The following is a 24,855-nucleotide window of genomic DNA, read 5'->3' as shown; positions in this document are numbered from 1 at the left end:
CTCAAGTGCGTGTTTCCCGTGTAACTGGGCAACGCAATTTCTTTATGCTACACACACGCTATGGCAAGCCATTCATTTTTCTGATTTAATGGTTCCTTCCACTCACAGACAAACCTTCAGAAAGGCACTTGGTTTTATTTATTTGTTCTGGGGACACTTATCTCTAGCTCCACTTCACCGCTCTTTACCAACATCAAGGAACCGAGGCTCCCAGGGCTCCCTCCTGCTGGAGGCTGAGGCGCGGGGCAGCCTGGGCACCAGGAGGCACGCTCAGAGGAGCCTCCTGGGGGCAGCGGTGTCAATCCTCCACCGGCCTCCCCCAGCCCGGGGCACAAGCCTTTCCTTCCACAGATGGCTGAAGCCAATGGGAGCTCCTTATCTGCTCTCTCTGCCTGTTTATAAATCACGCTTTACAGACCCAATATAAACGCAAAGTGTTTTTCATGGTAAACAGGATGTAACCGTTCTAATGCAGGCCAGGCATTATTTTGGTCACATACATCCTTCCTTTAAAACACCTTTCTTTAAATGACATCAGCTCTTCCAAAGGACAAGCAGGAGACATATGGTGTTTCCCTCACATGGTCTCCAGGGTGGGGTGACACAATATGCTGCTTCTGTCTGTAAACTACAGCACCGAGGAGATATTTTAACTCTGTCATTTTAGGGTAAACAGGATATGACCAAGTCACATCCTTATGCAGGCACCAGACGATCACTCCAGATAATCACCGCAGCTTGGGAAATTTCACTTAGAAGTTGTGCTGAAAGGCATTCTTGATACAGAATGGGTGAAATCTTGCTCCGTCTTAAGCCACAGTGACCTACCCTGCAGTGGGGAAGACATAAATAAAACTTTTCTTCCCAAACCAGTACCTTTCTATCATTTGCATTTTAAAACAACCCTATGGGCATTTATTGCATTGCCATTATTCTTCTGCTACACGCTGCGGATACTGAGTAACTCACAGAAATATTGAAGGGGGGGCCTAGAACCAGGTCCTTCTGCACCCAACACATTTGCCCCTGCCACTCTCAGGGTACGGGGGAGCAGCCCCGGGCACAAGCCGCCAACAGCCCAAGACCAGCACAAAGTGAGCAGCGGCGCTGCCGTCCCACACGCTCACAAGGAGGGTGTACTTTGTATTTCTACAAAATTTCAAAAATGGGGCAAATGAACCCAAACCAAGGAGCAACTCCTAAGAGGAGGGTTAGTCAGATTAACCCGAGTGTGATCAGAAAGACAACACGGGACAGAGATGAAACATTTCCAACCACATCAGAGCTCAAGTGTTCAGCTGCTTTCGCAGTGCAAGTTCAGTCCTTTATCCCAGGCCTAGAACGGCACAAACTGAAGAAGCAATTTACCAGAATTTCCATTACCAGTCCCCCAGCCCTGTGCGCTGTGCCCCAGAGGCAGGCTCGCAGGATGTCGGTTTCGGAAGGAAGTCTGCTGGAAACAGAAGGAGGAAGAGGAGTGGTGAGGCAGCACTCAGGAAAACCATGAAATGTACTGATTTTTGTATCCTGTCTTTGTGACCTTAAAAATAGTTCTTAAGCAAAGATGGGAGTTTATTTCTGAATCAAAACCAGGCTGCAGTTCAGAAAGAAGCCCTGCAGCTTCTGCTTTCAGCAAGCAAGCTCTTCCTTACTGTACTACAGAGAGCCTGAAAGCTTTGCAGTGCAGCAGTGAGAGGAAAGCAAACCCACCCCTTTCATGCATCGTATCAGAGTGGATTAAAGTGTTGGCTCCTAACATGCCTGGAGTCCTGGGAAAATGACATAGCCAGTATCCGATAATCCGCTCCAAACTTGTTGATTTGTGGGACTTAGCAATCGTCTTCATAGGCTCAAAATTTGGCAGTTGCTCCCACACAACTGACATTTTCAGGCCATTAAGTTCTGTGATAAAAGGGCTCTAGCCTTATCTCCCGCCTTCCTTAACATAAACCATTAGGCTTTTATTAACATTTAGGTATGACTCAGGGAAATCTCTGACTGCAGACAGAATATTGAAAATAATTTGGATATTGTCCGAAGAGAATAGCAGGGCATGGATTCAAAGCTGAACAAGGAGAGAAGCTAAAAACCAATGTGGAAATATTCCACAAGCACCATAACAAAATGGGCAGAGTGAGAGATGGTGGCCAGCAGACTCAGTCGCATTATGAAAACAGAAAGCACAAGCCCCCTTCTGTGTCCGGCAGAACCCAGACTCGGCCACAGAATCCCTCCCCAGGCACAGCCTATTCATTTCGGAGCCCTCCCAGTGTTGCCAGCAGTTTGTACACACAATCATGCGTTTATCTGCCAGAGTGTTGCAACCAGAGCTGTCAAAAACAGGCTTTTTAGGATGCCTGGAGGAAAATGTCATCGTTAGAAGAGGACTCCACTGTTAAGGCACTTGAGATGTAAGCGGTCTCTAACTGTAGTGCTGCCGCAAAGGCGGGCATTATCAGAGAGCTCCTCTGACTTCCCATCACGTTTTTTAGGCAATGGGAGGCAAATCAATGTGCACTCTTGACCAGTTGAGGCACTCAGGCTGAGCACCACTGAAAAATGCAATTTCGCTGCATTTTTCTCAAGAATCATCCACACTGAGCAATCAGCACCCATACTGCACAGCAGACTTCCTTATAAAAGGCTTAAAATTACATTTGCACCCTGTTTTTGCTGTTTACTCAGACTACAAGTTTCTTGAGCAAGGAAGCGGCCATTTCTGCTGTGTTTTGCACAATGCCAGCCCTGGCCCACGCTGCGCTGCTAGCCACCAGCGTAGCACAACTAACGGGCTATCCAAACAAGGATCTGTCTGCTCTCAGCTGTGACCTGGACCACGTCCCGCCCGCGGGGAGCCACAGGGCATGGCACCACCGCACCAGCGGCCGCCCCGGCCCAGCGCTGTCCGGACACAGGGGGCAGATTCCTGGTGCCGTAAACCGGCGCAACCCCACCGATGCCGGCAGATAGCATCTGCCCAGATGTTACCCTGAAGGGCCTGAAGTGTGTGCGAGAGGCCACTCACACGGCTCTTGGGACCACTTCTGCCGACCTCCGTGTTTATTTATGTCCCAGGAGCCGCAGCCACTGCGTGCAGCCGCGCTCCCCGGCTGCCTCCCACCCAGCGTGGGTGCGAGCGGGAGCACCACGGCCCCGGCACCACCGCTGCTTGGGGACAAATCCCAAACATCGCAGGGAAAGGCGCTCTTATCACACTGCCATGAAGCTGCCCCTGGCAGGGCGGACGGGAGCAGGGCAGGGGACTAATGACAGCTTTGCCCCAGGTTTTACCAGAATGTCACTTCTGCTGCTGCATTCTCAGCCCGCGTCTCGAGAATGGGGAGGTCGCGCTGGGCTGGCCGCCGCGCTGCGCACACAAGTGAGGCTCTCCCCTGCCTCAAATAAAGCCAGGCTGGCACTGGCTGCTCACAGCCCAGCACCGAACTGCTCCTGCCCAGCGGCAGCCTTCCCGCCATGAGACAGGAAAGTTAACGGCTTGCTGAATAGCAGTAATTGCTTATAAAAAACTATCAACAGATTCCCTCTGTCAAATCCCCATGAATCACCATTCCCTTGACAAACGAGCATTCACTGTACCAAAGCCAGCGGCATCCAGCAGAATAGATGCATCGGTTGCACAGAGAGAAAAATGACTGTATCAGTTCAGCAGCTCCTCCCCTCCACAGCAGACAAATGTCACCCCCATGCCAAAAAGCGTCTCCTTGGCTTCTGCAGAGTTCCTGATGCCTGGCAGTTTTTCAGCCTCTTATCTTCATTTTTATTTTACAGGAGAACTTTTCTTTTCCTGTCTTATAAAACTCATTCTTCCCCCTCCCTACTCTTGACTCAACCCCTTTTCTTTCCTTCCCGCTTCTGACATTCACTCTTCGCAGTTTCCCCTGGGAAACTCACCTGATTGAAACGACCAAGGAATTCAGACCAGTGTCCCTCAGATTAAGCAAGCAGAGCAAATAATGAGTGAAACCAAGCAAGCACAGTAACAATCACCATTAGGAAAGGCCAGCAGCAGCAAACACTGCAGACAAGTGATTCTCCTGGGACTTTTCATCCCCTTAAACCTGCTCAGCAGTTGCACAAGGATTAATCAGGATTCATTACAAGCAGAAGCAAGAGGTGTGTGAGGGCCTTGCTGCTGTTCATCCCAGAGTGCCCATATCACTAGTTCTGCCTTTCACTAGTTTCTGGAGTTTCCAGCAAAGACCGAAGTGCTCATCTGTTGTAAAATGAGGGGCTAAGCACGCTGTGCATCTGTAGCCGGACATGGGACCAGGGCTGACCTAGCAAGCCGAGCCCACCTACTGCCCAAACCCAAATGAGGAGCTGTTTCAGAAGGGAGCCTGCAAAGGCACGGATGGACCGAGACCTTCAACCAGCTGATGGCCAGAGCCAGCTCAGATCAAACTGCTCACATCAGCCCTGCACCCGCCCACAGGGGTACTCAGCACCGTGCCCCTGCTCTCGTGCACCCTGCAGAGATAGAGCCACGGGCAGCACCAGCAACTGAACGGGGAACCACTCGAAGCAGAGAAATGCAGCCCTTTAACTGAAATTGCATATCCTTCATGCTGCCAGGAAGACTGGTCAGGCTTATTATGCTGGTCTTCATCCTGCATTAAATACAATACTTCAGATTATACAATCAAATCCCCCTGGAATGGGCAGGCAGAAGGATTAACGAACAACAGGCTCCAGAGGGGTTGTCACAGTCAAAACAGCAAGTACTGGAGCAGCAAGAGTTTGTATGTTTGTCCTTTAAATCCCCCCTGTTGGAAACGCCATTCCTCTGACCAGTTCTGCAGGGACAAAGAGGAGAATTTATCAGTGCCTCCTTCCATGGGCATTCTGGATGCTCTGAAGCATCCCCATTGAAATTGTTCGGAATAAGACATCTGATTTATTCAGACTGTATTTTCTGAGCTGCTCTTTCCTGAGGAGAGTGCCCCCTTCTACCACGCGAGCTGTGTTTCTCATTTATGCTTAGCTTTGGCTTCAGTAACCACAATTTCAAAATATTCAAGCTCCTTCCCACAAGAAGGAATCCTGGGTGAACAGTCAGTTTGGCTCCTCGATCTTCAGAGGTTATTTTTTTCTTATTGCTACTGCTAATACTTAGCACTTTACATCTTCAAAGTGCATTGAAGGCATCTGTGCAACCGTGCTGAAAAAAGCATCCATTAGAGTAACAACTTCTTACCTAACACAACTGGTCTTTTGCATGTGTCAGTTCAAATCTGCTTCATTTAGCCATAGTTTATAGTAAATATTTTCCTGTATTTTCCTCATTAGTTCTGCCAAATCAATTAAGCTATGAGATAATAAGCAGAATTCTGTTCTTCTTTTATCCATCCTCAATAAAACCTGGGTGCTTCCCTGACTCGCAGCATCACTCCCACACCAGCATGCGGACGAGGAGTCCTCCGCAGGGGCTGCCACGCGCAGCATGTGCTCAGAAGTCTTGGTAGGGGCGGTCAGAAAAAGCAACGCCACCTGCTCCCGGCACCCAGCCAGCTGGAGAGCTTGGCATGCAAGGTTAGAGCAAGCCTTTCTGCTCATTAAGCGAGCCCTCTGAACATACAAGTGATCAAGGCATAACAACCATGCTTTAAGGGACACATGCTGCTCACAAACATACCTTTTTTTGACACTAATGTACATGAGATAGAGACCTCTGCCCTCATTTTTAGGACTGAGGAAATCCAAGTAATAACTTGAGTGGATGGCTATGGAAAGTGAGAAAGGATCAAGGTCTGGACACAGGATCTTCTGACCTGCAGCCAGCCCTTGAACTCACACGCAAGCAATCGCACAAACAGCACCTGTGTGAAGCAAAAGACTTTCTCCAGGCTTCTATCTGAAAGCACTGTGCTTATTTACTTACCCATATTTTATATCTTCACTTCTTCTTTGGACGTCCTATTTTATTGTACTTTTTTTTTCCCCAATTAGAAAATTAAAATCTGCAGAATGATTTCAAAATTTGTTAAAATAAATGGTCCTGTTGGATTCAGCAACCAATCACCTCTCCTATTTGGTCAAAGCATTGAAAGCTTCCTCTTTCTCTATCATTTTATATTTTTCTCTGCTGCCTTCAAGATTTGCAGGGGCCAATGTTTCCAAAACTATTTGGGAAGACCCACTACATTTTGCAGCCCATCGTGGCACCAAATTTCAGCACAACGTTACATTACAGCTAGGAGACTCCAGGGACTAGCATCACAATTACAGTTTCTCCCCAAAGCTTGAAGCCTGTCCTCAGCCCCTTGCTGAAGGGGGGCCGAGCAGCCCTCCTCGGCGCAGGGGGGGCGGTGTGCTGACACAGAGCTGCCCCGGGGGCTGCCCCAGGAGAGCTGCGCAGGGACACGCGCCCCCCTCCCCAGGATCCTCAAGGACAAGAGCAGGGACACCACCTGCGTCAGCTGCTCTCCAGATGTGGACGTCCGTCCCCAGTGCCTGTGTGCTGCACCAGCTGCCTTTCCGGACAGGGGAATCGAGGCAGCTACCGTTTCCTTCCCAAGTGAGGACCCTCCACACCGACTGCCCAAAGCCCCACCTGAACCCGCTGCCACCCGGCGCAGACCCCGCAGCTGCCCAGGGAACCACGTGCAGCAGCACATGACTTCAGCACCTTCCAGTTAAAATCGTGATCTATGAGAAATAACAAAAGATGACAGGGAGTCACAGTCCAACATCTCTGGAAACTGCTATTTTGTATAGTATTTAAAAAACAACAAACCTCACCCTTCTCACTGAGTGCTATCATCATGCTATAAACTTCTCCCAGCTCTTTCCAAAGAGAGAATTCCATACGCAGACATTTTCTAGAATACACCAGGTTTTCAGTGGCTCATTTTAATCAGACTATCCACCAGAGATGGCTTTTGGCCACTAGTAGCTCCCAACCCGTTAAATGTTGGCAGCGGTCAGCAGACGGTGGGATGAAAATCTAATAGCTGAAGGGTTTTTGCTCCAGAAGCGAGGAGTGTGATGCAGCGTAATACTTTAAACAGAGATGAGACAGAAACAGGAACACGAATTCCAAATTTCCTTCAAATAACAGAGGTACATCTTGTAAAATCCAGACTTTTAGACAATTTTGCTTCTGGGTTAGAATTGAGAGATTAATGCTCCAATGCCACTAATAACACTCAAGCTGCTGAAATCCCGTGAGACCAGCAACCCTCTAACAGTTTGGGCTCAAAAAATGTGCAGCCCTGTTCCAGCAACCAGTCCAGCCCCATGAGACTGCTGCTACTCACAATCATGCTGCGTTCCGAGAAGGACAAAGCAGAAAGAGGCCCCAGCAAGACAATAAGGAAAAAGCCTGAATACCCACGCTCACCCTTATCCACCCTTTCTCTGAAAAACAACACGTCCTCAAGTGGAGAGGGAAGCACAGGGCTGGCAGCTGCAGGTCAGCCCTGCTCGACGCACAAACAGCCACCGCTGCACTCCTGCTGCCACAGGACACTGCATCCCCTGTCCCGGGGACGTCCTAGTCCCACCCCCAGCACAGGTCTGCATTTGGTGTCTCCATGCACTCCCCACACTGGACAAGCCCTGCTTGTCACTTGGCGGGTGACGAGGCAAAATCACCACGGGCTTTGGGATCAGCTTGTCTCATCCGCACACCACGTCTGACAAGGGCTCACCCAGGCTCTTTTTGATACAGGCCCTCTCGGAGCAAGCCATCCCCATGGCTGCTGGCAGAGCTGCTGCCCAAATGTGGGAACCAGCACTGCTCCTCTGCTCCAAAATGCCAATAAATTCTGCTGGTCTCTCCCAAGTTGGAGATTGCTGTCGACAGTCTGCCACCTCCTCCATTTGCTGCAAGGTGTTAGATCCTCACTTGAGAAGAAAACAAGGACTGCAGTATTTTCTTTACCTACCCTACAAAATCAATAAATAAATAAATAAAGACAGAAAAAAGCAAAGCAGATCCTTCCAGCAGGTGCCTGGTCGGGTCATCCCCCTCCCACACTGTGCCCTGCCAAAACAGTGGCACAGCAGCACCCCAGCACCTGGGACCTTGGCTCAAGTCCTGGCACTGCCGCCCATCCGATCAATGACAAGGCACAGATCGGGTGGTCTACCACCGTATGTCCCCCACGTGAAATGAGAGCAATAGCACTCCCCAAGCACAGACTTGTGCACAGCCCTGAGGTTCACAACAAGAGATGCATGTCTACAGGTGTGCAGGGCTGCAGCAGCACCCTGCATCCCAGCTCCTCTTCCCCTTTGTGCAAGGGGCACAGTGCGGGGAAAAAAGCCTTCAAACATCAGCCACATTTCTTCCCCGTGGCCCAGAGCTTTTACCCCGTCCATCACCTCCTTGGTGTTGTGACCACAGTGCAAAGGGCTGGTCACGCATCCACGCCTGCAGCCCTGGTGCTGCGGGGGCTGCAAGGCACGAGCTCGCACACTGCGGCACCGGCCGGGCTGGGACTCCCAGCCACGCTGCTGTAGGTAGTGTGCGATGGCACTCAGGTGTTCGTAACTGATCGTTTCCAACTGCTGCTGGCTCCAGCTTGCCTTGTGTTTGCATTAAATTACCACAGCCAGGGGCTCAGACTTATTATGTTTCCAGCAGCTTGCTGGAAGAGGTCATCAGACCAGAATATCACAAGTTTGCAGTTGCCTACATGTTTAAATAGATGCCTAGCGGGATTTAGAAGCAGGCTGAGCGAGGTGTTTTTATAGCATCCCCAGGCACCTATCCACGTCTCCAGGTGCCTTGTTCACCTCTGCCCTGAGCCCTGCTCATCTTCCGTCTCAATCACAATAAAACAGACTTTCAAAAATCAGAAAAGAGATGCCACAATTCCTTCACTTCCACCCGCCAAGACCTCACAGCCAAGCTAGCACTGGTTGGATCTCCTGAGGAGCAGGTTCACATTTGTCTGTGAGCTCAACACCTGCCCTGGAAAACATCCAGGGCTCTGCAAACACAAGTGGTTTGAAACCCCTGAATGAACGGACAACTGAGATGTGCTCACCACCTTCGTATGCCTGTGCGATCACCTCTCCAGACTCCTCCAGCATCCCTCTGGCCGTGACAGTCAGCAACTGTGGCTGACATCGTACCTCCATGTAAAACACTGGACTTGGCAAAAATGGTTCTTCTGTATTCCACCTTAGCCATTACTTAGTTACAGGAGATTTGATGAGCTCAATGGATCAAAATTAGTCTGAGTTTCTATTTATCAAGGACAACAATACCTGTGCGGCTGACTGTGGCTCTCTGGAAGCCTGCAGGGGTGGCTCTGGTTCCCCGCAGCCAGGGTGCCCTGCTCCCATCCCGCCTGGGCCAGCAGCAGCCGGCAGCACCGGCCCCAGGGTTCAGAAGCAGGCCAGGAGCCATCTTCTGTTCTCTCACCTAAAGCAGACACAGCCTCTGGTTTCCAGGCACAGACATTTCCGTGACTTTGACTGGATTTCCCTTTGCGACCTGTTTCACGTGAGATGCAAGCAGGTGTGAGCCACAGGGACTCCCGTGGGCACGTTCCCACCCTGCCCTCGGCTCCCCAGGGACACCCCTGCCCCACACCAAGAGCGGGGGCACTCGCCTGCCCCCAGGCACACTCAGCCCATGGAGCACCGAGCCGAGCCCCTCCCTGGAAGGACGAGATTCACACGGCTCCTGTCCCACATTTGCAAGCTGCCCGTGTGTGCCTGATTCCCAGTAAAAGGCTGACAGTGACTTAAGTTTCCAAGGAAACATAGCTAACACCTGCCGTGCCTAGCTAATACCTGGTGAGGGACAGAGCAAGTGCTCTGCACCCAGCTCAGGGGCCAAGCCTGACGTCCTCCAAATCTCAGCGAAGCTCAGGCTTTGGCCCGAGCCTCTCCCCTGGGTACCCGAGGTCCCAGCAGCCGCCCCTCAGGCAGACTGGCCACTTGCTGCCCAGGCAAGGAAGGCTTGGGAGGAAACCTTGACAGGCAAGGGACACTGATGTCTTGTAAAGCAACACCCCGAACTAAAACAGACGTCACTGATACGACTAACTTTGTAGTAACGGGGCGTTCTCCTCTTCAGGTGAGTGCTAGCGCCTCCAACGCAGCACCTCCTGTGAAAAGCAGAAATGAAGTCTGCTGCAGGAATTCCTGCCTTATTCTTAATGTACAAGTTAAATGTAAATTCCCAATTTCCCTTCTTTGGCTAATCCTCTGGATTTATGTGAGTAGATGTAAGGTTAGAGCACATTTATTTTCATGTTTGGAATTTCTAAATTCGTATAAACCGGCACTTCAAAGTAACTCAGCTCCTATAAAACCCAATCCCACAGAGACGCCACAGTGCTTGGACAGCGAGTAGCTGCTTTGTCATATTCCCACGTGTATATGAGTTTTTTTTCTTTGGGAACATTTTCTTACTGGTTTCAAACCACATTTCCATGCACAAGCATTCATATACTGAAATTGTTTATACAGTCTACCCAAGGAGTTCATTTTATTTAACAGCCCGTTATAGTAAAACTCACTGGTGGGTATCTCATCATTACGCCACAAAGCACTGTGTTCAATGAGCATGCAGGATCTGACACAAAGCCACAAGAGCCAGAAACTTGAGAATTAATGCTGAAACGCATCATTATCCCATGCCGCTGTGCCTAAGTTTTTCAGCATAGAAAACAATTGGGTTTTTCAGCCTTTTTAGAGTTGCAGACCCCAAAACATTTCCCAGGAGTGATGCAGATCCCTGGGTAGCAAATCTAAATCTAAATCTAAGGAATATGAGTCTGCTTTCTCTCATTATCTCTCAGGGAGTTTTTAGGAGAGCATGGGGCTTGACATGGAAAACCACAGAAGGCAAGTAAGGAGCCTGGTGAAACCAGGGCAGGCTTACCAGCTCGGCTTCCCTCAAGAGTCCTGGCTGGCCACGCAGTGCATTTTATCCCACGTTGATCTCAGACCCCTACATCAGCGAGCATCTGGGCACGCAGCAGGAAGGATTGCAGGGACACCTGGACATCCACATTCGCTTACCCTTCTGCTGCTGCCACAGCTGGGACCACGGAGCCAGAACAGCCTGGTAGCTGCCTCAGTTTCCCTGTCCAGAAAGGCAGACGGTGCAACACACAGACACCAGCCATGGCCAGAGGGTGCCATGAGGCTGTCCTGCGCTGGGGCACCCAGGGAGGCAGCGTGGAGAACTGGCCATCACCTCCTCTCCTGTGGTGCTGCAGGCACCCTGCTCGGCCTCCCCAGGCCGGTTTTCACAAGGGCGCTGGCTCCTGGCAGCTGCGCCACGCTCCGGCTGTGCCACGGGGCTGCCCTTCACACCGAGCGGGCCACAATCCGGCTGGGAAGAATAGTTCAGAGATGAAGTTAACCCGCTCGGTGTCCACAGGCTTCGGTAAGCACTGTCAGCACATTGCTGCTGTTGACGTTAAAGACAGGCTGCTGAAGAGAGCTTACAACCCTCCTCCATTCTGGAGGCTGAGGTCCGAATTTGATCCAGGCTTGTAGCAGTAAAAACAGGGCAGTGACTTCAGGCAGGTATTTCATCTCAGCTGCATGTGTTACAAACACAGCCTGCTATTTGACATAAAATTAATTACAAAAAAGCTACTTTTGCTGTGGGAAACCAAACCTAGAGCTCACCTCCTCACTCTCTGCCCATCAAGAACCAAATCCTTCCCTGGAACATCCTCCTTCCCCTACGCTGCTTCTGCTTATCCACCTCCGCAGTGACTTTTTGGTGGCGCTCGTCGAGAACAACCAACCAACCTGCTGACCTAGACCATGGTCCCCTGCACACTTTCCCCATGTCTCACAAAGTCATTAAGCACGTGCTTAATTGCAAGTCAGTGCTCCCACGACAGGGACGGGGTGCCCCCAAGACATCGGCCCAGCCACCAGCCTGGGGAGACGCAGTGGCCACAGCTCCCGCTGCCCCGGCTGTCCTGGCAGCCCCGAGACGCGGCTGGCGCGGCTGGAGCCAAGGGCTGGCGGCAGCGGCCTGGGAGCACTCTGGGCACCGGGTCCGAGCCCTCGCATGGTGCCCACCTCCCACAGTGTCACCTGCCACCACGCCGAAGGTAACGAGCCTGACCTGCCATCGCCCCGTTCTCCCAAAAGCCATCCCTCGTGCCCAGTGCCGCGGCTCCCCGGCTGAGTCACAGCTAAGTGCTGCAGGAGAGGAGCATTCAATTAGACAGAACAACACACAAGGGGACAATGATTTTCCTTTCACACCGCATTACGCCTAACAGCCAGTGCTCCCTATTTGTAACAACCGACTACTTCAGCCTAACATGTATTCGGAATGAATCAGGTCATCATTAGATTTTCATTTTTTTTCCAGAAGGAGCTTAAAACCCAACCACCTAGACTACAGGAAGAACTAATGAACCACAATTTTGATAATACCGGTGCACCTATCTGTGATGCATAGGCAAAAGAAAACTTGGAAACCCACTAACGGCTGGAAAAGTGGAGCTTATAATGGGAAGGCAGCTAGACACTGATCTGCACCACTGAACCAGCTGCTGCTTTAATACATTTTCCTGCTGCGTTCCCAGGGCTGGGACAGAAAATGTATGAGAGTATTTCATTGTCTTGAAGGTGGAAATTGATGTTAGATTTTTGCAGCACAAAGAAACACAATATTACAACTCTTCTCTTGACACTGCCACTCCGGGACTTGAAAACGAAAACAGCTTGTTAACTTGTTGGCAATTCTAATGATTAAGTAAAGGAAAAAGAAAAAAAAAATGAAAGGCTCTCCTTCTGACTGGTAGGAAGGCTTCCCAGCAGGCTTGGTCAGCGGTTTTAGAGGAATACGCTTCAAATAAATGGGAAGCGTAGAAATATTAGGCATGAACGAATATTAATAGTATGCTTCATTTATATCCTGCTGTACTTGACATCAAAGGATCTCAAAGCAGCTTTACAAATGTAATCTTTCACAACACGTGAGTCAGGCTTCTGAATAACAGTAATAGATACAGGAGTGTGCCTCAAATCAGGAAACTGAGGCACTTACAATTAAATGACTGGCTCGAGGACAGCCGCTCAGCACCAGGATCTAGATAAACCAGAACCCCGTTTTCCCTGTCCACCCTTTATAATCACCAGCCACACTGCTGTTTCCATTCAAACAAATCTTCTTGCAGCCTGATCTCACCACAAAGCTAAGCACAGCGGATGTCTAGTGACTTCCATAGGACTGGAGGCTCAGCATTTTCTAGCTCGCTCCCCTGAACCTCACATACCTGATTGCTTACCCTTTCAGGAACACAGACTTCCTTCGCAGAATGAACTGACAACATACTCCTGGTTGTCCTCCTCCACCACCCACGGAACGTTCAGAGGAAAGAACCGATACCAGGACTACACTTCGCAGTGCATCCACATTATAGGCCAGATTCAGAGATGGAGAGAAATCTCATCTCAGTGAACTCAGGGTCTCTCTGGAATCACTAGGGAATTAGCTGTCTGAATAGCTTATTGGATATAGCACTTGATATTTCAAATGTTATTACACTGCTGTTACTTGCAATTATTTTCCTTAATATCAAAAGTTAGAAAAAGCAGTGTTTTCTCAACCATCGAGAAGTGCTGAGGAAGCTCTAGGGGACCAGGTGTCTCTCTGCCATTGAGTTTCAATTAAAACTGTGCCTCTAACTCTTAAGCACTCTCCAGACTTCTTAGCCGCAGTGCCTCCTCTCAACCCGTCTGACAGAGATGCTAGAATCCTGCGAGGTGCTGAGTGTCAGATTTGCAGGGATGCTGAGCATCAGCCCCAGCCAGCAAGACCTGCGGGTGCTTTCCTGCCCTGTAAATAGGATTCCTGACCCCCAGTGCCTCCTCTGAGAGCCGTGACCATGCCAAAACTTGAGGACTGGGCTCCTAGTGTTTAATGCACTGACTCTTTGTGGAATTAACTCAAAAGCCAGGACAGCTACAGATTGCCTGGCTGTCAGGCAGCTTGTAGTTTGCCACCAGGGAAAAACTATTCAACTTTGCTAGAGTAGGTCTACGAACCAGTGCATTAAGACTACATATTTTAACGCAGCATGGAGATGCCACGCTAAACACTTCGGTTACCATGGGAAACCTTTCTCTCTTTGCCACTGGCATTGCACAGGGAAGCCCAAGCCCAAATGCTCTATCTTGCCTTTGAAATCCAACAGATGTTTTTACGATCTTTGATGGAGCTGAGTTACGCATCCTTCCCAGAGGAAGGGAAAAACGCAGTGTTAAAGCAGCTCTTTCTCTCTTTCTTTGTTTCTTTCTCTCTGTCTTTCTCTCCAAACAGCGCACGTCTTTAGCGAAAGGGAAAACAGCCGTCTATCTGGCGTTAACATTTACGTCCGCTTGGTAACGAATCGTGACAACGGCAAACTTTTCCCCCGAAGGCACCGGAACAAGGCCGCCCGCGTGCGCGCCTCCCCTCGCAGGGCTGCCCGGCCGCGGCGGGACGGGCCGTGGGAAGGGAGCAGCTGCGGCTGGCGGCGCTCCCCCCGCCACCTCCCTCCGGGCCGTGCAGGGCGCACGGCCGGACGCTGAGCCCCTGAGTCACCGCCGGCTGGTGCGGCAGGGAGCGGGGGAACATCGCTGCCCCGCCGCGGAGCCCCGCCGCGCACGCACGCAGCAGCGCACACGCGCTCCCCCCGCTCCGCCGTGCCGAGCGCGGTGCGCGCCTGCCCGGCGAGGCGGCGGGACCGGCCGGCGGTGCGGGGCGGGGCGCGGAGCGGGGCGCGGAGCGGAGCGGGGCCGCTCGGGCGGCGGCGGACGGGGCGGGCCGGGGCCGCCGCCCCCCCGCCGGCCGCAGCCTCGGGGCGCCCCGTCGGCGCTCCCCGTCGGCGCTCCCCGCAGCGCCGCCCGGCCCGGCAGGTGCCCGCCGTACCTGGATGTTGCGCTTCTCGCAGGCCGGGCCGGTGCCCTGCACCACGCTGTCCAGCACGGTGACCATGCCGGCGGCCGGGCTGACGAAGCAGGAGTTGCGCGCCGCCCGGATCGTCTCCTCGATCTCGGCGAAGCGGAAGACGCAGAGCGCCGAGAGCGGCCGCCCGCCGCCGCCGCCGGGGCCGGCCCGCTCGAAGACGCCGAAGAGCAGCTCCTCCTCGGGCGGCGGGGCCGCGGCCGGGCCCGAGGGGCTGCGCCAGGCCGCCCGCGCCGGGAAGACGGAGACGAGGCGGGTGAAGGCGTCGGCGGCGCCGCCGCAGCGCAGCCCCAGCTGGATGTAGGACTCGGTCAGCTTCTTGGTCTCGCCGCTGCCGTTGAGCGTGGCCTCGGCCGCGTCGCCCAGGCAGATGCGGGCCAGCAGGCTGTGCGAGGGGCTCTCCTTGTCGCCCGCGTTGGCCTCGCTGTTGAGCGCCAGGTAGGCGTAGGGGCGGCGGGCGGGCGGCGCGGCGCCGCGCTGCAGGAAGGCGCGCACGAAGCTGAGCTTGTGGCGCGCCTTGGCGACCTGCTTGATCTTGAAGATGTTGTCGTCGGAGGGGTTGATGTCGAAGGTGAAGAGCTTGGCCAGGTCGCCGCGGGCGTTGAGCGCGCGGATGGCGATCTCGGGCGTGTTCTCGAAGCGGTGGTCCTCCAGGCTGCGGTTGCGGGGGAAGAAGGGGCTGCCGAAGCCCGTGTAGGTGGCGGCCACCAGCAGCCGCGCCCCGCCGCCGCCGCCGCCGCGGCGCAGCACCAGCCCCACGGTGGAGGCGTTGGGGTGGTTGGCCGCCACGTTCAGCATGCTGGGGAAGACGGTGACCGCGTCGCTGCCGCCCGGCGGGAAGCGCACGGCCACGGCCGAGATGTTGGCCATGCTGCGGAGCTGGCAGAGGCCCTGGTAGATGGAGCCGCAGACGACGAGGACGCCCTGCTCGGGGTCGGGCTGGAGGATCTTGTTGTAGTTGTTGGTGAGCACCTTGGGGTGCTCGCAGGAGGCCTGCGGCAGCTGCGGCGCGTGGCACAGGGGGCTGTCCAGCACCGGCCCCACCGCCGCCTCCGCCTGCAGCGCCAGCTCGCCCCCCGACAGCTGGAACAGGCGGTTGACGGCCGCCAGGTAGACGCGGGAGCCGGGGCCGTCCAGCGCGAAGTTGTTGGTGGGGGTGGGCGAGAGGAACTTGCGCTGCACCTCCAGGCCGGCGGCGCGGCCGGGCAGCAGCAGCGGCAGCAGCGGCAGCAGCAGCGGCAGCAGCGCGGGGGGCCGCGGCTCAGCGCCCGCCGCCGGGGCCGGGGCCGGGGCCGGAGCCGGAGCCATCCCGCCGCCCGCGCCGCCGCGGAGCCGCCGAGTGCATGAGCCCGCTGCGAGCGGCGGGAGGGGCCGGGCCGCGGGGCCGCTTCCTGCGGGGGCTGCGCGCCCGCCGCCGAGCGACGCCCGCGGGAAGTGGCGGCCGCGGCGGGTGCGCGGCGCTGCGCGGCGGGGGGCGGCGGGGCGCGCTCACGGCCGCGCCTCCCTCCCTCCGCCCGCCCCCGCCCCCGCCCTTCTTGGCGTTACTCACTTCTTTCTTATTCGGGGTTCGTCATGTGAAGATGATTAAGTCGCAGATATTTTTCCCCGCGCCGCGGGCCGGCCCCGCACCGGGCGGGGGCACGAGCGCGGCGGCCCCTCTGCCCCGGGCACGGCTCTCCTCCGCCCCCCCGCTTCTCCCCAGCCGTTTTCGCGCAGAACCGGCGGAGGGGCGGCCGAGGGAAGCGGCGCCTTCCCCGGCGGCGGAGCGGCGCGGCCAGCCGGGGGGAACGTGCCCCCCGCCGGCCGGCCCCGGGCAGGGGCGCGAGGAGGCGGCGGCCGGGCCGGGGCGGGCAGGGCCGGGGCTGCCGGGCCCGTCCCGTCCCGTCCCGTCCGGGCGGCCGCGCCCGCTGCCGGCTGCGAGCCCGGGCGGAGCGGGGGGCCGGGGGCAGCGCGGCCCCGGAGGGTCGCCGGGCACGGCCGCGGCCCCGGGTCGTTTCCCGGCCCCGGCCCCGGCCGCGGGCAGCTCCCCCGGGCACCGGCCCCCGGCGCGGGGAGCGGGGAGCGGCGTGCGGCTCCTCGGGGCCCCACCTCCGGAGGGAGCTTTGCCCGCACGAGGAGCCGAAGGCAGAGTTCGGAACAGGACCGTGCGTCTCCTCTGCCCTCCATCGGGCTCTTCTTTAACTGTAGAAAGGGAATAAATAAATAAATAAATAAATATATAAAAAGAGAAAGAAGTGTCGGTATTTCCAAATTCCACCCACTGAAATCCACGGGGGAGGGGGGGATGGCCCCGAGATAGCGCAGCCTCTGATCCACCCTTCCTTATCGGCGTGGGAACGCTCTACCTGGGTGGGTGAAAGTGTAAATTCACATCCCCGGCAGTTCTTCCCACATCCGTGGGCACATGTGCTCACTCCCTCGTCGTGGGGAGGGATGCTCTTAAACCGAGGAGCGCGGCCAGGTAAGACTACAAAGAAAGCTCCGAACGATCCTGCGGCAGGAGCCTCTTAGGGCTGCGCTCTGTGCAACAGACGCCTTGTTTGCTCACAGAGCTTGCAGCCCCGCAGCCGCCCAGGCCGCAGGCAGGTGCCGAGGGGGCACGGGTGGGCTGCAGCGCGCTGCAATGCGCTGTGGTACCCCGGCCCTTGGCACCCTGGGGATGCTTCCAGCCAAAACAAGGGCAGAGCTGAAAGCCAGGCACATAGCTTTACCCTTAGTGTCCTCGTCTCAATCCTGAGTTTCCACTATGATCAGAGACCTAGCCGGAGCACCCACGTGTGGAGGAAAGCAGAGGGGAAGCTTGTAGCCTTGCTTTCACCATGCAGCTACAACTGTGTATCATTACAACAGCACAGGTCTCCTTGCAACAGGGGAGCGTAGGGGAGTGTGTCCCCTGCACAGGGTTGAGTACAGAAGCGCCTCACCATCCACAAATAGCTGTCAGCATTTAAAGCAAGGGTAGGAAATCAGACGAGCCCTGGAAAACTGCATTCCCTCCTGTCCCCACGCTGTGCCTTGCCACCCTGCCCGTTCTCGTGATGCTTATTTTCATTTATACAAAACATGTTAGCAAGGCTGATGAGAATTCTGCACGACTTCTGTTCTGGAGAGGAAAATCCTCTGTCGTTGTCTAATCTCATTTCTACACCTGCCAATTTTCCTCACCCCCTTCCTGTCCTCCTTGCTCTCTTCAGAGCACTAATTAATACGCAACTGCTTTGGCCACGCCATGTCCACCGAAAATGTGCATTGAATTAAATGTTGTGCTTTCGTGCTATCTAACTCATTGTCTCTGGTAATCATATCCTTAATTAGTAGAGTTATTAGCTGTTTCTGAATGTGGGACTCCCAGTTGTTGGATCTTTTTTTTAAACTACAAGATAGCAATATTTAAATGTGATCGTGTCTTTAATTGCATAGAAATAAACCCCCATGATCCCAAACCCTTAATCTGCCTATTTTAGGATTTCTTATGGCTGCTTATCCTGATAGTAGAGCATCTTCCATGTGGAATCAGCCTTTTAAGGCATATCAAATTAGGTTCCAGATTACAGTCAGTTAAAAATAAAAAAAAAAAATATAGGCCAAAGAGCATAGAAAAATGTTTGACTTACCCAAAGGTATTCAGTAGTTGCTTTGTAAGAAAAAAAAAAATCCCCCAGGAGCTCTGACTCCCGTTTCCTATGGTGAGCAGTTAGCTACACTGATACAATTAAAGCCAAAATATTTGTGGTATTGAAGGATTGTTTGACAAAGATTTTATTGTTGTTGTTAGGAAACAATCCTCTGGTAAGATGCTTTGAGGGGAATATTTTCCAGAAATGATTTCCCACCCCTATTATCTGGGCTGTTAGAAGCTCTAGTGAGTATTTCAGGGTAATGCTCCTAATGGAGTAGTAGAGGTTTTTAAATCTCTCATACACAGATCTCACCGTTATTTTTTTGTTCAGGAAGAAAAAAGGAAAGGTCAAAATTAAACCACATGCCTCCTGCAATAGGCATTCACCCCCCTGCCAAAATCCCTTCCTGTGTGACTCCTGTGCAGGTTTAAAGACAACAGCTTTTCAGATATCTCTGTGGGGGAGAGGGGCTGTGTGCATAAGAACTCAAAAACACTTTAATTATTAATAAATATTTACATGAGAACAGTTTCCCTTTAGGGGAAACATGAGTTACTCATGCAATTACTCAGGTTATATTGACTCAACACTGTCAAAAAAAAAAAGGGACCTAATCACTTTAATACAGGGGGCATAAACATCTATTTATTTAGTGGGGTTTGTGTGCAAGGTAACCATAAAGTGCCCTGTGGATTTGGGAAGAAAACTCACCCTTGCACATGGGAGATGGTGGGGTTTGACTCAGCAGACGTGCACGGGACAGGCTCGCAGGGCTACCTCTCCCTCTGTGCGGGCACCCCGTGGGTACCGCAGGTGCTTGGGGCTGGGCTGCACAGGAGGGCAGAGGCGTGCGGGGCTGCGTGGAGCAGCCACGGTCCTGCTGTGGGTACAAGCCGCGGACCGCACGCCCCCACAGGGTGGGCTCCTCACATCCTGGCAGAGGAAAGGCAACGCTCGGCCTCGGTCACACAGGAGCTGCTGCTGGGCAGTCGCCCGCCCGCACCAGGTCACATCGGAATATACCGCTGCTCCGGGCCAGACAGCCAGGTCTCATTTTTGTCTATCTCCTTCACACCTTGCCTCTAAGTGGGATCTTTGGTTCATTTTCTATAAGATTGCAGGGCAGGCTAGTGGGAGACCATAGGGTAGATTCACATTCACCAGCACTTGTTTTGAATCCATTTGGCCGCTTTCTTTCCCTCTCAAATACATAACGATGCAAAATGGCCGATGGATAGCTGTACCGGACCAGAGCAGGGGTCCAGCTCACGCACTGTCCTCATCCTGAGAGAGGCTGCTGGTGGCTCTCTGAGGAAAGGGTTCCAGAGGCAGGACGGAGGATGCCAGGAGGTCTGCAGGTGCTGAGGAAGTGCAAGGGGAACTAAGGGTGAGCAGAGATGCGCTCAGACACAGAGAAATCATTACCTGCACAAGAACTGCTCCTGATCACCACACTTATCTGATGCTGTCCAGTCCTGCCTGCCACCCTGCTTTGTCCAGTTAGTTGTTAGTGCCTAGTGTCATCAGGCTGGATGCATCAGCAAAGTGCTCAAAAACACACTTCAGGGCACTCAGAAATAACAGACGGCTTGGAAATAGACTGATTAGCAATTCTCAGTATATTTTTGGATGAGCGTGGACTGAGTCCCTATTTTATTGTTACTAATCTATATTGTGAGCACAGCTCATGGAGAAGGAGGCCAGACTGTCATTGCTGTTATTACTAATGATTTAGCACACTGGGATTCTGCTAGGTGCTTAGCAGAAAGATTAAGGCAAGGTCCCTTCCCAAACGTCCTTTAATCTAAGCATGAGCTGTGGTGTGGGCTCAGGCTTCACTGCAAATGGCTGTTGCAGGAATTGCACTGGCAGGCTCCACTGCCACCGTGTTGCTGGCCTCCAGCCCTGGTCTGAGCAAGGGTGAGAAGGATTTATGGGGACATGTGGCGCTTTCTGAGAAGAATCATGCTTTTTTCCCCCTCAAATCTCTTTGTTTTCGAAGATGAACCTTTCCCAGCGTAATATAGAGCAGAGTGTGTAATGCAGTCATAACCTTGTCTGCAGCGTGCAGCCGGCTGACGTGCTCACCGTGAGGGATTCGCCTCCAGAGAGGAGCTGTGCAGACAGAGGTTGCGAGCATGAAAAGGTCTCCTTCTGGGTTAATGATGGATTCAGTGCTGGTGAAAGTTCGCACACACACAATAATGGCAGGATTTTCCAGACAAGGAGGTTTATCACCAGGCAATGAAAAATGTATGTTTTGTAGGCTGTGCTGGGATTTGACACCAGTGTTGAGGGTGGAAAAGAGTTTTGGTTTTACAGGCTGGGCCCTCAGCTGGGAAGCAGCAGCAGCAGGCTCCCCACCTGCCCACAGGTCCGCTTTGTGACCTGCTGCTTTTTGGTTTTCTCTCTAGAGGTTAAGAAAGTGCTCAGCGCTCACTGCCCCCCAGAGCCCATCGGGGCTGGAAGCACAGCCAGTAAGCTCAAACATGTCTCCAGCTCTGCTCTGCAAGAAACTGAGCATGTACCGGGGCCAGCGGCAGTGCAGGGGGGGCAGGGAGCAGCCCCCGGTGCTGCTTGGGCAGCGGCGTGCCCGGGGCGGGGGGCCCAGCCCGCTCAAGGACCGGTGCTGCCGCCGGAGCCACAGCAGCGCCCGACGCAGGGACGGCCGCGTCCCGTCCATGTCAGGCCCCAGCTCTGGTCCCGCTACTTCTGACTGAATTCCAGCAGCGTGGGATGCAGCATTTGGCTCCCAGCAAAGGAAGCGAACGCAACATAAAGCAGAGCATCCCCTCGTGGGATTCGCAGCGGGGGCCGGGCTGATTGTTCAAAACAAAGCATGGCCGCCTTGGAAGCGAGCCTGATTCTTACCCCAGGATTCGCACACGAAGCCCCTAGCTGACCCGAGCGGCAAGGCCCTGCAACGGCAGCCAGCGGGGCTGATCCCACCAGCTTTGTTCAATGTCCCCCGCCAAAGCCCGGAGGAAGTTTTTCCTTATGAAGTCAGGCAGGATCGTGCCACACTCTTTGCAATATGCTAACTTTCCAGTGAGCAGTTGCTCAATACGTGCTTAAGTAGACAGGCCACTACTACCCGTTAACCAAAACAAATGGGAAAGGAGGAAAGCTTACAGCACAACAATTGCTTTCAATTAGAGGAAATATCTATTGCCAAAATATGTCAGCGGGATTTGACAGACTACATTTTTAACTGCGTACTACTGAAGGGCCGGCTGCACTAAAATGCAGCTTAAACTAAACAAGGATTTAAACCCTTCCCTTCTTTCTCACAGAATAATCACCAGGCTGTAAATATATTATTACGGTCCACACCACCCTTGTTAATTCAGAGCGATTTGACTTACCTCAGTAGTTTTGACACTATTCTCTCCCATGTTTGCAGGACTTGTTGAGGCTTCGGCACTGATGTTCATTACGTGCTTTTAAGTGAAAGGGTTGAAATGTGGTTAACTTTATAATTACTGTTTGCTTTGCACACCTTAATACAAACCTAAGCATTTTGATTAAAACCTCACAAGCTGAGTCAACTCTCTATTTGGCATGCCCGGCTCTAAGCACTCTGCTGCACAGAGCAAACCCCCAAAAACAGCTCCAGGAACATCCTCAGCCTAGCAGGCCCTGCCACCGGCAAACCCGTATGCGTCCCTGGTGGCATCCCAGCCCTGCAACAGGGCCTGTGCTGGTGCCAGCCCAGCGGCCACAGCCACCACCTGCCCTGAACCCAGCCCAGCAGACACCGCTGGACCCAGGGCCCGTGCAAATTCTTGGGCTCCTGCCAAGGTCAGCTCTAGCTTCAAGTCACTTGTCAATGCGTTAGGTCTAGGTCAGGCATCCAGCCCTTGCCAAACCCAGCCCAGCACATGGTCCCATAGCTTCTGTATCCAGCTGTAACGCTGACTCACAGTCTCTGCTAGCCCAGTCCCCAGCTGGTGTTAACCCCAGCCTCCCCATCTCAGCCAGTCCCAGCCATGGCCCTTGTTAAGATAGCCCTTGACAGCATCATCTCAAGGGCTTATCCTGGCAGTAATTATCATTCATAGCAATAAACTGAGCGTATCAGCATTTCTAACCCTAACCCTGCCAGGGCGCCTCACGGCGTTACAGTCCCATCCTCCAGCACCCTGACCTCTACCCCAGCGCCATCCCACCCTGAATTCCAGCCAAGAGCCCCCCACCAGCCAACCCGCCTGCTGCCAGACCCATACCCTACCCTGCATCCCCACCTGGACACAAATTCTGCCCGGAACATGCCTGTGCCACTTCTAATAAGGGCAAGGTAGTACCTGGCTGTTACAAGAAGGTCCTCCTCAACCTCGTTGTTCTCCGCATGGGACGATCAGGTCCTGCAGTTCTTGCACTGTGCCCTGGCATTTGAATAGAGATACAGGGTCAGCCTCTTGCAGTATCTTACCAGTAATTAGTAGGTGTCAGTTACAAACATACTCATCCACTACTTTTTACTAGGGAACCTAAAATACTTTCATACCTATATCTTACAATGGCCTGCTATCTGCGATTTCTAGATAAATCTTTGATGTGCGGAGTCCAACAGCATATGTTTTACATTGCCTCTAATAGCTGTCTTTCAGTATAATGTCGCTTGTGGGGTGTCGTCTGGTATTGTATATTTTTGGACATATTGTAAACAGTGTGATTTCGTTCTTGACATTTCCTTAGTGACCTCAACAGTCTTAGAGGTTTACACATTTCTTATGTGCAGTCAACACATCCATTAATCTTAAAGATAAGCCAAAATTTAAGTCTCTCACACACATGTATATACACATATATACCTAAAAAAACCACATAAGCACATACACATTTAAAATGTCAGCAAGTCCTATGTTGGATTGGTTGTAGCATTTTAGATTTTGTAGCGGAAGAGCACTAGCAAGGAGAGCTAGCAGACAGGTTAGGCTGCAAATAGGCTATGTAGAATAAGCATGCCTGCATGCATGTGAGTGTATTTGCGCCTGAACTCACCACAAAATCAATATTGTAAAAAAAACAAAGTTTAAAAACTGCATACTAATGGAAACATTCATGCGACTCTTTAAACTAGTGAAAAGAGCTTTTTCTTTGGATTATGTGGATAGCCTGGTAGAATGACACCCATTGCTCTACACTCACAAGCAGTTGTGACCCTGAAACTGAGCAGCAAGAGTGGTAAAGCAAAAAGAAGGGGCAACCTGCTGGTACAGCTGGGGAAAGTGAAAAAGAAGAGACAAACAAACAGCCTAAATAATTAAAATGACCTTTCAAAACTCACTGTTTTAAAACATAAACACCATAAAGACTGGGGTACTTCTGACCCCTGACTATCAGCCGTTCCATCTTCCTAAGCAGTGGTCTTTTTGCTATTTTCACATCCACATCTCATTGTACATAGGCATACAATGTATTTCAGGGGTTGTGGATGTCACAGGAGAACTCCCCCTTCTAGGGGGGTCTTCTACCCCTAGCAGGACAGAACGAGTCATACAAACAACGTCGCCCTACCCAAGCTTAACACAAGTGACGTGTTATAACAGAGAGCAGAGCAACCGCTTCATTGAACTGGGGCCACCCTGTCCCTGGAAAGGCTAGGAAAATGGCACCAGCCCTGTGCTTCACGGTGTTCATCTGGAGACAGCAAAAAGAAGCTTTAATACTAACGAGGGCTAACAAGCTGCAGGTGCTGGCTCAGTGCTGAAGGTGGCAGTCTGGGGGTGGGTGGCAGTAGGGTTTCTTCTCCAGGATTGGCACAAACCCGTTTTACTGATGTTGTCAGGCCAGGTTCGGGCTCTGGCAGCTTCTGGGTCCTCCTGGAGCCAAAGCCGCGGACCCGCAGCTCCTGCCGCCTGCCTTGCGGCACCGACCCGAGGCAGGACCCCAGCCCTGAGCCTCAGCCGGCAGGGGAGGTGACCCCGGGTCTGCCGGGGTTATGGCAGGAAAACGTGTTTTGCTAGATGACTCAGGGGACCTATCACAAAATACTGGGCTTTTCCCCTCCCTGTCTGTCAGGCTCCTTCAGGCCAGGCAGCTACAAACCCCAAATTTTCTCCTACCCCAAGAGCTGCTGGTGTGCAAGAATTAGCCGATGGATTTGGGCCAGTTCCCAGAGGAGCGACATGAGCAGCACTAAACCCACTACAGCTGGCACACATTAGGCTCTTGCCTGCAGCCCGTGCAGAGGTGCCCAGGACAGAGCAAGCCACCGAGGTTTCCGTAACCTGGAATCTGACCTCGTAATCTCCTTATCTCCCTCCCGGTGCTTTCTGTCCTCTCACACAGAGAACAGCTTGTCATACAGGGGCAGATTCTTTT

At 53.0% G+C, this 24,855-nt stretch overlaps 2 protein-coding genes and 1 long non-coding RNA gene across 5 annotated transcripts in view; 1 reads left to right on the top strand and 2 right to left on the bottom strand.

Annotated features, from left to right (window-relative positions):
- The window catches only part of PLXND1 (plexin D1), an 80,895-nt gene extending 64,557 nt beyond the window's left edge, over positions 1-16,338 (bottom strand). Inside the window, exon 1 of the mRNA XM_080605486.1 lies at positions 14,873-16,338. Within this exon, the coding sequence (XP_080461612.1) occupies positions 14,873-16,216 (1,344 nt within the window). The 5' untranslated portion in view covers positions 16,217-16,338. The remainder of the gene's footprint in view (positions 1-14,872) is intronic.
- Positions 591-14,863, bottom strand: LOC308200214. Its single transcript, XR_013955331.1, has 2 exons — positions 1,369-14,863; positions 591-829 (listed from the first exon to the last, which is right to left on the bottom strand). It is a non-coding gene; the product is annotated as an uncharacterized lncRNA (long non-coding RNA).
- Positions 16,339-16,774: 436 nt separating the features above from the next.
- Positions 16,775-24,855, top strand: part of RBSN (rabenosyn, RAB effector) — a 187,625-nt gene continuing 179,544 nt past the window's right edge. The window contains exon 1 of one of the 3 annotated variants that reach the window (XM_080605493.1): positions 16,775-16,786. The gene's annotated coding sequence lies outside the window, so the exon portion shown is untranslated. Of the gene's footprint in view, positions 16,797-24,855 lie in introns of all 3 variants that reach the window. The other 2 variants (XM_080605495.1, XM_080605494.1) reach the window with 2 other exon arrangements.

This window comes from Anser brachyrhynchus (genome assembly GCF_964034855.1).
Source record: "Anser brachyrhynchus genome assembly, chromosome: 10".
Classification (NCBI taxonomy): domain Eukaryota; kingdom Metazoa; phylum Chordata; class Aves; order Anseriformes; family Anatidae; genus Anser; species Anser brachyrhynchus.
Note: the sequence above shows the minus strand (reverse complement) of the source record. Positions and strands in the feature narration are given on the sequence as shown.